Source organism: Monodon monoceros, unplaced genomic scaffold, assembly GCF_005190385.1.
Source record: "Monodon monoceros isolate NGI ecotype Baffin Bay Population unplaced genomic scaffold, NGI_Narwhal_1 Super_Scaffold_2, whole genome shotgun sequence".
NCBI classification, from domain to species: Eukaryota; Metazoa; Chordata; class Mammalia; order Artiodactyla; family Monodontidae; genus Monodon; species Monodon monoceros.
The window spans coordinates 70,318,344-70,335,655 of NW_021703776.1; the positions used below are offsets into that span (position 1 = coordinate 70,318,344).

Below are 17,312 nucleotides of genomic sequence, written 5' to 3' on the forward strand. Positions count from 1 at the left end.
GTATCCTGGTAGATGATCGATAATTTTTGGTTAGTGGTTATTTCGTATGTTCAAATATTCAAATTAACATCTGCCAAATTATTCCTGTTTTTTCAATTTTATTTAATACTATTATTAGCTGTGAGACAAAGGTGGAGTAGTCTTGCCTAGGTCAACCTACCAAGATAATAATCCAGATAATATTTTCTTAAATGATAATGTACATTATTAGCGTTAAGCCTTAAGATTGGAAAAAAAAAAAAAAAAAAAAAGCCAACTCCTGATTCTCTTTGTTTAATCTAGGAATTGCTTCCAGAAACAAAATTATGTGTCTGTGGCCACTCTTCTGGTGATGGGCATCCTCACAACACATTTGCAGTAAGTTACACTGGGCAATTAGTAATTCAGCTACTAAGCACAAGGCCATAGACCCAACCCTGCTAAAGAGATGGTCTGTAATTTTCTATCAGCCACTACCTTCCATTGATGCAGATGATCAAGAGATGACTAATGTTAAGGCACAGATGTAATTAGTTTGTTTTCTGTTACTTCTTATATTCTTGCTTCAATTATGTTTCATCAGATATACATAGAGTTCACCGTTTCTGTGAGTTGATGGCGTTAAAGTTTACCTTATATATATGAGAGCATATGGCTTTTTCACCTCTGTACTTTTCTTGAACCACTACACTTTTCTTGAACAGATTTAGGAATAATTTGATGAGATGGTATTGATATGCATCAAATAAGTGCATTGAGACTATGGATAGATACAATACATATTTTAGGGAAAAGTTCCTGTTCCATGTTCTGCAAGTTACCATATAAATATGCCAAGGCCTCTTTTTACATATTCTGTCACTAGAGTGTAATTTGTCTCTTTAGACTATAATATCCAATGAAAATTGCTTCCATGACCCAGTTCACATACTGGTTAGCCTTGGAAATGAATAACAATCCTGAAGTGGCCGTTCAAGAATTTTTAAATAGAGCAACTTCATGTTTCTGTTTACCATGGATACTACCTGTATTCCTAAGGAATCTCTAAATATGTAAGCCGTATATTTTCATATGTAGAATTTTTGCTTGTTTCCTTAAGAATGGATGTACTTTTTTAGTTTCCATGGTCTAGAATATTCCTAAATTGACTCACCCAAAACTTATCTTTTTTACTAGCATATACATAATATTTCCTAATTTATGATTGGTAGAACACAACATAATTAATCTCATAGACAAATAATCAGTGTCTTCCTGAATGAAGAAGAAATATATAATTTCATAGCTTAGTCGAAAAAACAAAAGATTTTTCTCAATAAAAATAGAGTCAAATTAACATGGGATGCTCTTCTTTGTGGAAAATATATAAACTTTAAACACTTTTTAAATGTTAGATGCAAAACAAAAATGGAAATGGAAATGGCAGTAACGTACTATTTTATGGAAATAGTGAATGCAGGGGATTGGTAATAAATTTTGCACATGAAATTAGGTTTCATAATGATCTGAAATTCTCTAGTTTGGGATTTCATTCGTTTTAATTCTAAAGTGTTTGCCCTTCTAAGCTTTCTTTACAATAATAACATTTGAAAAACTAGCAAAAATTAAAAAGCAGTGTTAAGGTTTGCTGAAATTATGTAAATTTATGTGAAAGACTAAAATAATCTTAATTTCTAGGTTTTCTCTGTATGTTTTGAAGAAAATAAATTTAAGTTACACTTCAAAAATAACTATATTTTAACTTAGTAAAGAAGATTCATTCAAAATTATACTCAAAAAAATAGTGCGTTAAAAATGGAACAGGCAGTATTCTTGATTGGTAACACTTTTTCCTAAAATAACTTCAATGGAAAAATTGTTTTCTTTAGACTGAAGAGTGAGATGGCTTAACCAATAATAGTGTTTGTTCTTTATGTAAATCTACTTCTACCATTTAAAAAATTATTATCTACTCTACTGATGGAAAAATAAATCTACAGCAACAGATCTTTATAATTTCACTGAAATGTTTTCAGAATAAAAACAAACGATGGAGAAATTAAATGAATGGCTCACAGGTGCCCTGCAGTTCCTCAATGGCAAGCCTGAATCTATAGCCCAAGTTTGTGATCACCAATGTATTGGTCTTTCCAGAGGTATGCCACATTGTTCATGGCTGCCTTGAATGCAGTGTTGAACAGGAGTCTGAGGTTGTGCCACGTGTCTGAGACTGCAGTTAGTCTCCAAGACAGAAAGAACAACAGGATAAATTAGTGAGGTCTGCTGTGGTTGGTGGGGGGAGAGAGCATGGCAGTGCATAGATCAGGTGTTTTCCATCCCTGCAGTGCACCAAACTAAATACTTCAAATTAGTCACTGAGTGACTTTGCAAATGATGGTTCTTGACTTCACAACACAAGGGAAACATTAAATACTACGTAGGTGCTTATTTTCTTTATTGATTATATTAAACTTTCTGCAAGCTAAAATGGCTACATAATGTGATTTAAAACCAAGATGCAAACTAAAACAAATACTATTTGTTATTCATAGTTGACAGTTTCTATGTGATGGTCATGGCTCTCTCTTAGTATTTGTTAAATTTTATAAGTACTAGTATGCTGGGGTGGTACTCGACCACCATGAGATTACTGGTGGGATGGAAGGAACAAAGGTATAGAAAGAATAGATAGGCGTATCTAAAACCAGCCCTGTCCCTTTATAATCTATATACCTCACATTTATAATAAATTGTGAACCACTGTAATAGTTTTCTAAATTCTTAAGAGACCCTACATAATGCCCTATCAATGGATTAACTTAATATCACACATATTACTTCCATGATTGGTCAACCTTCACAAATAAAAAAACAAAATTTTCAGGCATGTGTTCTAAAGTGGCAGATTAAATTAATTTTACCCCCTCTCTCCTATAAGTTTATTAACAAGCCTGAAGTAAAGTACTATAAATCTCAGGGGGGGAAAGCCACTTACAATTACCAAATGTAGGTTAAAGCCCAAATTATCTTAAAGAAATAGTAATGTTACATAATGTTACATGAGATTAAACGGATGTCAAAAGCTCTCCATCGTATCATCTTCTTTCAGGTATTTATGGCGTCAGGTTCCTAACCAAAGATGCAATGAAAATATATTTCAAAGGAGTATTTTCTGGTGTTTTGGTCTGGAAGTAGCCCTAAGATGTTGGCCATCATCTAAGTATTGTGCCTCCTTATTATCATGTTGTTGAACAGTAGAGACACTTTTACGAGCTCACTAATAGATTATGTTTATTGTGCCTCTACTAATTCACTGCAGTACTGGGCAGTAGTAGTTGTACTCACATCATGTCTACCTAAAAATTGTAATCTTAAATTCTGTTTCCTGTTTTTTTGAAAAGAAATGTTTGGGCTCCAGAGGTTGTACATTTAATATTGTAAGAGTAACAATTTAATACTCTTATTATAAGTTTGAATTTTATAGGAAAAAGCATTAAGTTCTGGCTTTAAAAGACAAGAAGATGAGTGCAAGTGAGCATCATTGTAAGAGATTTCTTTTCGATACTTGCTTTTCACCCTCAATTTTTTCAAATGATGTATATTTAACTCTAATCTGGAAAAACCTTCACTTATTTTACTTTTATTTCAAACTTTAGTAATGGAATTGGTGCCTTTCTTTTTCCCCTGGTATATCAAACAGCTTTACAAGTGGCTAATTCTGTCAAGATCCTAAATTTCACAACCTTTGGCTTCCCTGCCACACAGTAGCAACCCAAGTTCACTCCTCAAGAAGTAGACCTTGTTGACACCTCATCTGCCTGAATGGCCTTATTAGCACCTACCTGCAGATAATATTATTGTTAGTCTTGCCTATAGGTTTTTACACCTATGTGAATACTGTTTTACATAGGACTCTGCCTGTTAGCTCTAAGTGCTAAGGCAGTTACGAGAATGCTCAGAGTCTTTGTCTTCTGGATCTTAATTTCAAAACATTTACCACTGGGTCAAATGCATATCTTGATGAACAAAATTTGTTGGACCTATAAATTAAAAATAAGACTTGGCTGGTCTTGGTCTAGCAGTTTTATATCAAATTAAATTATATTGACCACATTGTCATCTTTTCCCCTACAGATCTTGATTCTGTTGTGACTGACTCTTGAATGTTTTATTTTGATGGGAATTGTGGATTGGAAGAAAGAAAAAAGGAAAAGGGGATAGTGACAGTTTTAAGAGTCTCTTATTTTCTGTTCCAAATTCATCTCTCTTTTTAGGCTTTACATAAATTCTGCCCAGTACCAAATACTCTGTCCCATGGGCTCTGGAATCAGCTTTCTAGTTGAATATTGGGCACATTACTTGACCTCTTTTAGCCTCATGCTCTCAATCTGTAAAATTAGGACAATAATAGTATCTGCCTCATAGGGTGGTACAGGGATTACATTTGATAACCCCCAGAAGTACTGAGCATGATGACTAACACACAGGAAGTGTGCAGTAGGTGTTTGAGGCAGTATCTGTAGTATCATCAATATACTCTTGCTTGGACCAAAGAGGCAATTCTGTTTGACATAAATTTAAATATGCATTTGGTATTAACACTAAGGGGCTTTGGGCATCACCTTATGCCATGAGCAGAACAGATGGAAATGTTCCTTCCTGAGAGGAAAGTCTTTATATTCATTAATTTAAGTTGAACACTGACTTTTTCCCTCACAAAAATCAGTTATCCAAATGTTTTCTGATTTGTTAAGCTAAGTGAAAGAAAAAGAACACTGCCTCACCAGAGCTAAATGATGTCCTCAGGCAGTCAAGGAAAATCATGGCTAAAGAATGTTAAGAAAAGTGACTGTGCTCTCAATTGTCTGTATCCAACCAGAACACGTGAAGATAGGAAATTAGGAAATACATGTGGCAGTGCCAGATTATCTCCAATTATTTCTTCCCTTCTCTTTTATAAATGTATTGGCAGAGATTAACCAAGAATCAGAGATAAATTACTACTTATTAGTAATGTTGATCATTTTAACTAACAATCTGGAGACAACCTGGGATAAAAATTTTTGGAGAGTCCTTTCTATATAAAACCTATATTGCAAGATTTAACTCTTTGCTATTAAGGCAAAGTTGTGTTAGTAAAATTTTAAATTTATGATGAAGCAGTAAAAATCAGATTTGTTAATTCATCATGTTCATTTTTTGAGTAGTTTATATTCACTATTACGATGGGATTGGTATTGTGCTAGATTGTTTGATTTAAAATAAACCTTAAGATAGTCGAACATTTCAAACACCTATATTACAGCTGATTTTGTTAATGCCATAACGCTATAATATAGTGACCATGTTTAGAGCTACTATTAAAAACCTTCCAGATTCTCCGTTGCAAGTAGAATAAAGGTTTCTGTTTTTAAAGCCTTGACTGACATTTGCATGCAACTCCTTGATTAATCTTTTTCGTTCCTAGTATAACTCAAGATATTAATAATTATCTTTACACACCTCATTCAGCTGGGATGTAGCTCCCTGAGCTCAGTTCATTCTAGACACCTCTCCTGAGTGATTGCCTCTCACCTTTTATTTTATTGCAATATTTGAGACTGCCATGAATTCTCTTGATGTTGATTCCAAGAAGGACCAGTAGCAGAGCTTTTTCAATGGGGACTCCTCTTTGAAATTTATAATGAATAATTTACTCCCCTTGATGATTCACCAAAGCCTTAGTATGGCAGAAATCAGGGGCTGATGAAAGGATTATTTATTTAGTTATCTGGTTTTGTTGTTGTTAATATATTTTTCATCAACTAAATTGATACACACACTAGAATATGTATGTGGCAATAATGTGAATTTATGTTGCCCATTTGAAGACTGTATTTTTCCTTTCACATTTAAAGTTATTTGTAATGAGCTATTAGTGATAGTCTCTACAAATATGAAATATAATCTGTATTAACTTCTAACAGTTCACTCTATGGTTTTTGCATATTTCTAAACATCACTGATAAAATGTGTATTCTGTATTTATTATTTGTATTTCTGTTCCTTGTATATTTCCACATCATTTATTGTAGCATAATAATAAGTGAAAGGCACAAAAAAACAAGTCATCCTAGTGTATACATTTTCACAGCTCATGAGCACACGCACATATCTCCCGTTGCGGAGCACAGGCTCCTGACGCGCAGGCTCAGCGGCCATGGCTCACGGGCCCAGCCGCTCCGCGGCGTGTGGGATCCTCCCGGACCGGGGCACGAACCCGTGTCCCCTGCATCGGCAGGCGGACTGTCAACCACTGTGCCACCAGGGAAGCCCCGTCCATGTGTTTTTATTGAGTTCTATCTGCAATTCGTTTTTCTTTCTCTTCCTTTTGAAGTTAAATTTTTTACATTTGTAATTTTCATTACACAAATGAGTTGTTATGCATATGATTGACAAATTATAGAATCAAATTTTTATTACTGGCACCATTCATGCAGCAATATATTCACTTAAAGATATTTCTAAATAACCAGATTTTTCATATATTTTAATACATAGGATATCATGTTAAACAGTACATGATTCCCATTGGCATTCAAACTTAAACCTGAAACTGCACACTGTACTTTAAACCTTTATCCAGTGGGCCTCAGAAAGCTTACTATTATCAGAATTTGGTCATGCTGTAATCATACAATGCACCATACATCTTAGATGAAATTGCACTTGTTTATTTCCCATTAATTATATTCCTTATCAGAATGGTAATAAATTTGGTGCAAGTAGATTCATGCTACTGATAAAATAAAGAATAAAGTCTTATATCAAGTTAAGCTTTTCAAGATGAAACTTTTTTGTCGTATTTAACATTGAGGAACAGCATGAAATGCTCCAGCTCTTGCGGCCATGTTCCTAAGCTCTTTTCCCTGAAGTCGTCATTACCATTCCAGCAGACCTTCTTCCTGTTCTCTCTTGAGATAGTGTGAGATATTTTGGAATATTGGCAGAAGTAATCTACCACTCAAATTCAGTGTGTTATAACATGACACTCCAGAATAACAATATAATATCTTAATTATAATTTAGGATTTGAGTTGTAAAATATTTAGTGGGGCTTAAAACAGACAGTATAGAATGAGAGAGAACTGAAGAGATATTACTTAAGTACTCTTACGTAAGAGTATTCTTAAGAGATACTACAGTGAAAAGGAGGCATCAAGTAAATATCTCAGAGATAAATTCTCATTAAATTAAGCATAATTCATAAATTCACATGTGGTTGTGTAATTTTAGAGAGAGAAAGAATGTTGGCAAAATGATATCAAAATTTGACAAACAAGCCTAAAGGTTTAGAAATTTAATGTTATATATGCAATATTTTCTTGATACATAGGTAATCAATATAAAATTAAAAGAAATAAAATAATATGAATAACATGTGTACTGTTGTTTTATCTCTATTTCTCCCTAAATCGTTGTTGCCTGTAAGTTGCACCTCTCTTAATACTCTCTTATATTAAGGGTGAAAAATATACTTCATTTGCATATTAAGGCTGGAAAGTATACATCTTTTGCATGTTTACCCTTGTCTTTCTGTATATTACCTACATAGTCATTTTGCTTTATTAGAGGGATTCTGCCCTGTTAGTGCATTGCCAAAATAAGGAGGCGAGGGTGTCTAATCAACATGCATTTCTGTTGTAGTGACTGATGGAATGTTAGCTTAAAAGAGCCTTAAGATTCATCTAATTCAACTCCTTTATTTTACAACTGAGGAAACTAAAGAATCCAAGTGACTTTCCTTTTATCTCTTCATTATTCATTGAATTCAAGGAGAACTCTTGATGATCTGATAGTTCTTTAGTCTTGAGCCATGGTTCATATATATTAATTTTGGCAAGCTGTGTACTTTAATTTTAATTCTATATATCTGTTAAAGAAAGAAACCACTCCCTTTTTCCAAATGTTGCTAATCATATTTACCTATAATAAGGTTTCAAAAACCGGATCAGTTTCATGATCACTTTTGAAATTACTGTGCATATTACCCGACTACTTGAGGACACACTTCTTTTTTTTAACATCTTTATTGGAGTATAATTGCTTTACAATGGTGTGTTAGTTTCTGCTGTATAACAAAGTGAATCAGCTATACATATACATATATCCCCATATCTCCTCTCTCTTGCATCTCCCTGCCACCCTCCCCATCCCATCCCTCTAGGTGGTCGCAAAGCACTGAGCTGATCTCCCTGTGCTATGCAGCTGCTTCCCACTAGCTATCTGTTTTACATTTGGTGGTGTATATATGTCCATTCCACTCTCTCACTTCCTCCCAGCTTACCCTTCCCCTCCCCGTGTCCTCAAGTCCATTCTCTACGTCTGCGTTTTTATTCCTGTCCTGCCCGTAGGTTCTTCAGAACCTTTTTTTTTTTTCTTTTAGATTCCATATATATGTGTTAGCATACGGTATTTGTTTTTCTCTTTCTGACTTACTTCACTCTGTATAACAGACTCTAAGTCCATCCACCTCACTACAAATAATTGAGGACACTTTTAAGGTCTCAATCAGATCTGTGAGATAGTCTAATTTATAGGTTGAGGCTTTAGAAAAGAAAAATTCAAGGATCTTTAGTGATTCCCCCAGAAATGTTTTAAAGTGAATCACGAAATCCCAGACTGTTGATTTATTGCTTACATTCTTTTGTTAGGACTTCAACTAGAAAAAAAGACTTATTTTTTAAAGTTATGCAGGGCATTGCTATTTATCTCCTAATATTTAGAGGCATAAGCTTAATAGTTACAAAGTCTTAATCTTTTAGAGTCATTTTCCCTTTATCCCCTTTTATTTATTCCCTACACATCCAAGCAAGATCAGTTGCTCTGTAGGGTTTCCCTGGCTTTTCAGGTTGTCTCTTTACTATCCATCAGATAAATATTATGTCTTAACAATTGAACATAAGTGATTTGTGAGTCATCCTGACTTTAAAATACAAAGTAAAGTGGATGATATAATATTGATACTTTAAGTCTGATATTGAAATATCAAACATTTAAATAGGTAAAGTTCAGAATGGATCCTTGAATTGACCAGATGAAAATGCTAAGTGACTAACATACACCTTTGATCCTGTAAAAAATATTCATAGCACTTATAAATTGACTACTTAAAGCTATAGAAATGAGTACAGAGATTAGAAGTCTGTTGAGAAACTGTGCTTCTAGAAAAGTCCTACAAAGTGTCTGGAACGATCAATGCTATCATTTTTAATTAGCACATAAACCCTTTTTTTATTGTTACCATCATAGGATAAATAATTGCTCCTGTTTCCTTTTCTCATAACTTGTGTACAGTTTTTACTCTGCCCAGTGTCTGCTGGACACCACTGGGCTCTTTTCCTTTCCCAGATTTATGCCCTATTATTTCACAAATAAAAATGTTGGTTTCTAACTGATGTATCTACTTCCTGTTCCCAAACATACACTATTCCATTTTTTTCTGTTCCTTTTCATGTGTTATTATCACTCTGTAACTTCCTCTCTTTTCTTATCAGCTTATCAGATTCTACTGGTTATACAAGGTCCAGCTCAATTACTGTCCCACAGGAATGCTCTTTCACCAAGATAGTCCACACTGGTTGATCACTCTTTTGATCTTGTATGTCTATACTAATCCATTCCACACTTTGGAATTATTCTTACACAGCCCCCTGACGTTCAGTTCCATTCCACACATATTCACTGAGCACATTCTATGTATAACTGACCATGCTACAAAAATTTTCAGTAAAATAATGATCACCTGCATTTGAAAATTATGTACTGTGAAGGTGGAAAATATATAATTTAGGACTGAAAAATCAATGCAAACTGTAAAAAAAGATTTAATGATTGTACTGAGGAATTGAGGACAAGTAGATGGAAGAGGTTTATTAGAGGTGAAGCTTTGAGAAAAAAAAACACAAACAGAAATTCATCACACTAGAAGTGTAGAGGGCATTCTAGGTGATGAGGACAGAATCAGCTACGTTATAGAACAGAAAGAAAAAAAAAGGAGAGGTGGTTTTCAAGTTCGGGCATAGTGTATTGTATCTTGGGAATTGGAGAACATTATGGGGAAAAGTTGTTGCATAGTCTTTTTTTTTTTTTTTTAACATCTTTATTGGGTTATAATTGCTTTACAATGGTGTGTTAGCTTCTGCTTCATAACAAAGTGAATCAGTTATACATATACATATGTTCCCATATGTCTTCCCTCTTGCGTCACCCTCTTTCCCACTCTCCCTATCCCACCCCTCCAGGCTGTCACAAAGCACCGAGCTAACATCCCTGTGCCATGCGGCTGCTTCCCACTAGCTATCCACCTTACTACGTTTGTTAGTGTGTATATGTCCATGACTTTCTCTCGCATAGTCTTTAAATATATGAACCACAGCCAGAATTTGAAGTTTTAATTGGCTTTTTTTAAAAAAAAAAAAAACAACAAACCCTTAAATATTCTGTAAGATTTTGAGCAACAAAGTGGATGTAACATAACAAGAGTATCATATTTAAAGATATCCTTGGGAGCAATAGGAAGAAGTGATTGGAAATAGAAAAAATAGTGGAGTCTATGTGTCTAGGTGAGAGGATGTTGTCCAAAAAAATTAATTGGATGTTGTTCAATTAAGTTGTTGTCATCTTATCTAGGGGAAGGACAGGGTAAGGAAATAAGAGGACAGATTTAAGGGAGAATACAACACTTTGATTTAAAAGGTATGTTGGCAATTAGAGGAACATAAAAAATTGAGATCTCTGGAATTTTGTGCCTGGATATCTGTGTTTGTTTGATTGGGAATTTGGTGATATCTAGAACATAGGAAGAATAGCAGGTTTGATGGTGGGCAGTAGGAAGTTAGAGGTGATAAAATTGTTGTTTGGGAGGTGTATTTGCATTGCTGGTAGGATATCCATGTTCAGCAGACAGCGACGACTTGGAGATGTTGCATCTTTAGAAGTCAGGCCATATGCAGGAAATTAGAGTCCATTGTTTTGAAGGAAATTGTAAAAAGGAAACAACCACAGAATTCGCAAGATCAGTCAAAGAACAATAGAAGAGATTTTTTAAAAAGCATTATCACAGACTGAAGGGTGGGTTTAAGCCTGTGGGGTGAGACATGAACGAAGTTATTAGATTTGGTAAGAGTAGTTTCAAAGAATATAGTCCCTGGCAGTGACTTGAGTGGTAACTAAAAGAGTATACTTAGACAAGTAGTGTACTGGTCCTTTGGGAAAAATACTGATTAATAGGGAGATGATAGGATGGGGGCTTGCGGGAGTAGAATTGAGGAAGGGTCTTGGGGGGAGGGGGCAGTGGAGATGAAAAGATTAAAACGGCAAGAAGGAAAAGAACAGAGTTGAAACCAGCTCTGAAAGATGATTGGGGGAGGGTGCTGGCCTCAAGGGCATAGGTGGAGGTAATTCATCTCTAAAGGAAATAGAAACCCACTTTCATCTAAAATGGACAGAAATTTGAAAATGAGTAAACTCAAAGCTAGGTTAGTACCTCTCTTTATATTATTTATTAAATCTGTTTGTGGCTTGTGACTACCGTCTTGTCTCTGTCCCCTAGTGTCTTGATATCTAAGTTTGACCTTTGTGTCATCACCTTTCAGGAATTCCTGTTTCTCGGACAAACTGTATGAAAGAAGGGAAGGGTGTATTCATGGTTGTTAAAATTTTCTAGTTATGACAGCTTTACTCTCACCATATTTGTTATACTTTATGATATTTTTAGCCAAAAGAATAGCTACTTGTTAGAGTTAAAACTTAGCAACTATTTTCTTATAAGAGACTCTAATAACCTAGTCATAATGTGAGTGTTCTTTCCTTCCCCTCCGAAATTTAAGGTGGATTAATATAAATCTGAAGAACATTAATTATTTTATGAAACATTTAGATACATTAAGATTTTTAACTTTTTAAGTAATTGGTCGATTTTTAGTAATTAATAAAATATACCTCTTCACTTTTTAGAAAAACCTTTTAGTGAAAACAGAACATGTAACTGGGGTGAAATGTATGCAGAAATATTATGATAGTCTCTTTTTCACTGTATTGACAGTTTAAAATTTTAAGAGCAACCCAATAAACCAACCACTGAAATTGCTGTTAGACATACATGGCCCTGCTTAATTCTGCGTTTAGTATATGCAGTATGGATACAAAGATATGACACAGTAACATATCCCTAAACCAAAAAAACCTTCTTTCTGTTCATAAAATCAAAACTAAAGTATGAGGAAAACAATATAAGAAAGGAAAGAAGGAAGGGAGGGAGGGAGGAAGGAAGATAGACACAAATAGAGACCTTGCTTTTGAAGCCCATTTACAACAGCGAATATTTCTGCTTTACAAAGTGGACTTTAAATGGTAAGATTCCAGGAATTGGTGGTAAACGATTGGACGTATATTCTCTCCAAATAGTTCTGTGACTTCTGTTGGAGGAGTTCCTACATCATTCTCACTGAAAATGAGTCCCTTTCCTTTTTTTAGTTCTCAATTCCCTGCAAAACAAATTTGCTCTCCAAACTTAATTAAAATGTTTTTCTGTTTTGCCCTTTACTGGGGTGTTGGTGAAAGTATCAAGTATGTCAGGTTTTACAAGGCAGAACAGCACTGTGGTCACTTTGGCACAAGCCCACTCTTTTAGGTATAGAAACCATTTGCCATAATTTTTGTTATACCTATTTACACCTATTTTTTTCTCTTGAGGAAGCTGAGCATAACTGAGAAGTAAAATAACTGGGTTAGAGTCACATTTCAGTAAAGGATGAAGCCAAGGTCCCAGTTCAGGTCTGTCTGCCTCCAAGATCTCTCCTTCATGTCACACCACTTGTGGCATTTTTCTGGTGGCTTTTAGTTTGTTTTATAACTCCACTACAAACATTATTTAAAGAAAGCTTCCCCTGCCCTCACATTGGAGGAGTACCTGAATATTTGAGTCATTTTAGCTGCCTTGAACACCTTGACTTTGCTTTCTCCATCCACCTCCTATAAACCAGGAATTTCCAGCTCCACTCCCTTCAAACAAGAACACAAAAAGGATTTGACAATCACCAGGCAGTGTCCCAACTCATGCTCTCAAAAATTTGATTGGTTTTTTTTTTTCAATTCTGACAACTTCCTATATTTCTTCAATTAGTTTACATGTCCTTACCTTTCTTGAACTAACACTTTACTCTCATTACATCTTCTATTCTTGTTAAATCTTCTGTTGGACAGTAAAACACTTATTTGGCATTCTTGAATCTGTGCTGTTTTTTAAAATCTCCCCCTCCTGCCACGTGTCTTGTCATTCCCTATTTTTAACTGACTCTCAAAAATAATCAAAATATTCACCCTGCCCTAAATATGCCCAAGCATTTCCCACCTCCATACCTTTGCCCACTCAAGTCTTTCCCTCGTCTTTGCTCCCTAAGGTAGAATAGATCATAGAGTTCATCACTTCCTGGATAAGGTAGTTATATCTTGCTACCGTAAAAATCTGTACGGGATGGAAGGCTGCTCCACCTTTTTCTTAGCTAGATTGTGATGACTTTGGGGGAAACACCATTTTGTTTCTCCATGCTACGCAATGAGAAATGTACACACATGCCGTCTAGCAGAAGGGCTGGCATACAGTAGGTACTTTAAAGAGTAATCTCCTTTTGTTTCTGTGTAATTTTGTTTTTCTTTTGTCATTTATAGTATTTCATTTAAATATCTCTGCATAGAATCAGGAAGGAAGTACAGTTTTGAGTGAAAACATAATGGTAAGCAATAGTCAAGGGTTTTTTTTCTCCCCATTTGCCATCTAATGGTCTTTTTTCTTACTGACCAAGAAGTTTCTGAAATATGTAAATATTGTTGGGAATGGTGAGACACTAAAAAATGGAGTTTTTGTTAAATTTTAGCAGTCTTTAAATCAGTGTTCCCAAACTTAGCCGTCTAGTCCACATTTTTCTGAGTCTCACTCAAACATGGGGATTTATTATTTTCAATGAAAATCAGAAAATCTGTATTTCTTCTACCAAGTGCTCTGGGTGATTCAGAGGATTAGTCACAATTAGGACACAATTAGGAAACACTTAATATAGACCCTCCCTACACTGTGTGTTCCTTGGGCAAACAGCATCACCAGGGAATTTGTTAGAAATGCAGAATCTTAGGTCCCACCCCAGTTTATGCTCTGTGATTATATTTAACATTGTTTTAGCTATTTATTTAGCTGCTTTGTATGTGTCCGTGAAGGGCAAAACTGTGTCTTCACCAGTCAGTTGTTTTGAGTAAACTAAGTTTAAAAGTAGGATAGTTTCAGTAATATAATATTATTGGGGTTTTGTCTACAAAATTTGCTTGACTGAATTTTTCACCTGGCAACTCATGAATATCAGATAGATATGATGGTTGAACTGAAGAAGGCCTACTTATAGTATGATGTTAAAAAAGTTTTATATCGCTCAGTCTATGATATGTGCTGTATTTCAGAAGTAAAAAGGATTGTGGGATGTAGGGAGGAAAAAAAGGTTTACTATAGTGCGGGTTACTGGAAGTATTTTTAGTGATGTTTGCTTTTTTACTTAGATTCCATTTATAAATACCTTATTATCATTTTTTAAATTAAATGACACTTTATAGAATGCTTGATGACTTTAATTCGTGCATTAAATATGCACATATATTTTAACAATATTTGCATCTTATAATACATTTAATAATGACTTGTCAGTGTTACTGGTTAACTATTTCTTTGATTTTTATTTAATATTTTAAATAAAGTTCTTCTGTATATTATATCAAATTATGTCTGCCTCTTAATTATCAGTATTCAGTTGGCTGCATTTTCATCTTAAATGAGATTTTTGTAGGAAGCTTTCCCCCAGAACAGTCATTTGAAATACTTCAAGATGTCAAGATTCCAAATAATACTTCATATTCTTGTTCTTCTATTTCATGCTTAAATATATTTTAACAATATATTACTTACTGTAAATAATTTCTCTTGAACTAGCACAAAATTTCTTGCTATTGCAATGCATTTATAAATCATAGTTTGTACTGGTAAAGACAGTTTTACTAACAAAGTACTATGAGTATTTTTAAAGCCTTTTTAATTATTACTATTAAAATGTTAAGTTTGGTAGGTACTCATTTAATTAATATTAAATTTTAGGTGTTTCATTATTATTACTAAATTCCAGCTTTAATTGTGTGAATGAACCAACTTTAAACACATATAAGCATAGTAATTTTTAAAATTGAGAAATTGTGATTAATTCAATTTAGGTTATGCTGATTTCTATTTTCAACAATATGTGAATAAAATACTTGAGTAAAGGCATAGGGAAGGGTAGAAATATGGAAGTATTTCCTAAACCTGTATACGAAGAGGATACCATTCTCTCACTAGTTATGTAAAGTTCTCCAAGTTCAAATCAGTTGCTGATTTGGTGAACATGGAAGAATAAAGTCTGTCGTTCTTAGTGTCTTATTGAATATTCTAATGGTCTCATCCTTGTTTTAAAGTGTCTTTAATATTTATTTTAAGCTCATTCAGTTTTTAACCACCTACTCTCAGTCCCATAGTTGAATTAGGTTTTTAAAAATACTTTAGGGCTTCCCTGGTGGTGCAGTGATTGAGAGTCCGCCTGCCGATGCAGGGGACACGGGTTCGTGCCCCGGTCTGGGAAGATCCCACATGCCGCGGAGCAGCTGGGCCCGTGAGCCATGGCCGCTGAGCCTACGCGTCCGGAGCCTGCGCTCCGCAACGGGAGAGGCCACAACAGTGAGAAGCCCGTGTACAGCAAAAAAAAAAAAAAAAAATACTTTAAAACAATTAAATAATGCCTGCACAACAATAAAAAAGTATAAAATGGTCCAAAACGTTAAGAAGTGGCTCTTCTCCCCCAGCTCCAGGAGAAAACATCTTTTATAGTTTCTATGATTTTAGGTCTCTTGAAAATGGAAAATGATATACTCCCTGCCCTCAGGAAACTTACAATTCATATTTTCCCAACTATTACTCTTTGGAATGAGAAGGGAATTGCTTTTCTGGAACATTCAGCAATAAACAGGTGGTTGATTACTGCTTTAGATTTGTCATTAGAAAGATTTCCAAGCCTATTGAATACATGCTAGTTGATGTGCCAGCTCATGAACTGAAAAGGAGCCCAGCCCTGAATATTTTTCTTTAGCAGGACATTTTGGCTGTCTCCACATCCAAACTCTTAAACTGAATTCAAGCAATGCCATTTTTGTCCCCCAAATAACTGGTTGTTTCCCCTGATCTCCTACAGCATTTATTATGTAAAACATACTGCTTCTGTTTCTTGATTTATCAACTACAGATAAAATATTCTGACTCCTTCCTGTAAAAAGTATAGGAATTTAGTCTTTTTTCACTAACACCAATTTTGCCTAGTCCTATTATTTTGAGCTCTTCTAGTGGTTATCTTTATTACTCAAATAATAAACCTAAATATCTATTTTTTTCTATTGATTCTCTGCTATAGAGGATAGCTCTTTAGAAAAAAAACAGCTAGCAGGCTATTTTTATTTTATGGAGCCACAAAAATCTTTCTGAGCATACAAATTATTTGTTAGTCTCTTTTGTTCTTTTTTATGCTGTTGGTTTTCTTCAAATGTCTGATGCTTTTTGGTTGTTGGTTCAATGTATGAATGAAGGACTTGGCTAATTAGTAGGTTTGGTAGCTGGGGTAAATTTTCTGCACAGTTGTGTAGATTTCTTTCAACAGTAAACTTCTCCCTTAATCATCAGGAATGTGTTGAAAGGCAGGCTTCACGTTTGGGTCTTCACTTTATTGCCACCACTACTTGCTGCTCTTCCTTAAGCATGCATGGCCTGCTTCACTTTTAAATCTGTAATTGGGTCGGGGCATTAATTCTCAACTCTGCTCTGCTTATCTTTTGCATTCCTACAACCATATTGGGTGCTTTCTCCAGACAGATAGTTTGTACTTCTCAGACTTTATCCTGAAGTCAAAAGCCATTTCTGTGAGAAGCCTTGCTCTGTTACTTGGAGAGTGTGTAGGAGGAGTAGGTGTTTTACAGGCCTGCCCATTCTCAATGGTGGATTTTAATTAATTCCCCTGATGATTGTACCATGGCCCATCCTTGCCCTTTGTGTTCTGTGGGAAGTAAGAATTTACTGTGGGCATTTTGGGCTGCATTTTTCCATATTCTTTTGTTTGTCAATCTATGCCCTTTCATCTGCTCACTTTATACCTGGTTTCTCAAACTTTCTGGTCCTCTGCTGACACCTTTTATTTTATTTTCCCAGGACTGATATAATTTTATTATTTTTGAAACAAAGGTAGAAAAAGAAAGTATAA

At 34.8% G+C, this 17,312-nt stretch overlaps 1 protein-coding gene across 1 annotated transcript in view; it reads left to right on the forward strand.

The window, feature by feature from the left end:
- Positions 1–17,312, forward strand: part of FOXP2 (forkhead box P2) — a 254,646-nt gene that overhangs the window by 139,052 nt on the left and 98,282 nt on the right. Inside the window, exon 4 of the mRNA XM_029234320.1 lies at positions 283–357. Within this exon, the coding sequence (XP_029090153.1) occupies positions 283–357 (75 nt within the window). The remainder of the gene's footprint in view (positions 1–282; positions 358–17,312) is intronic.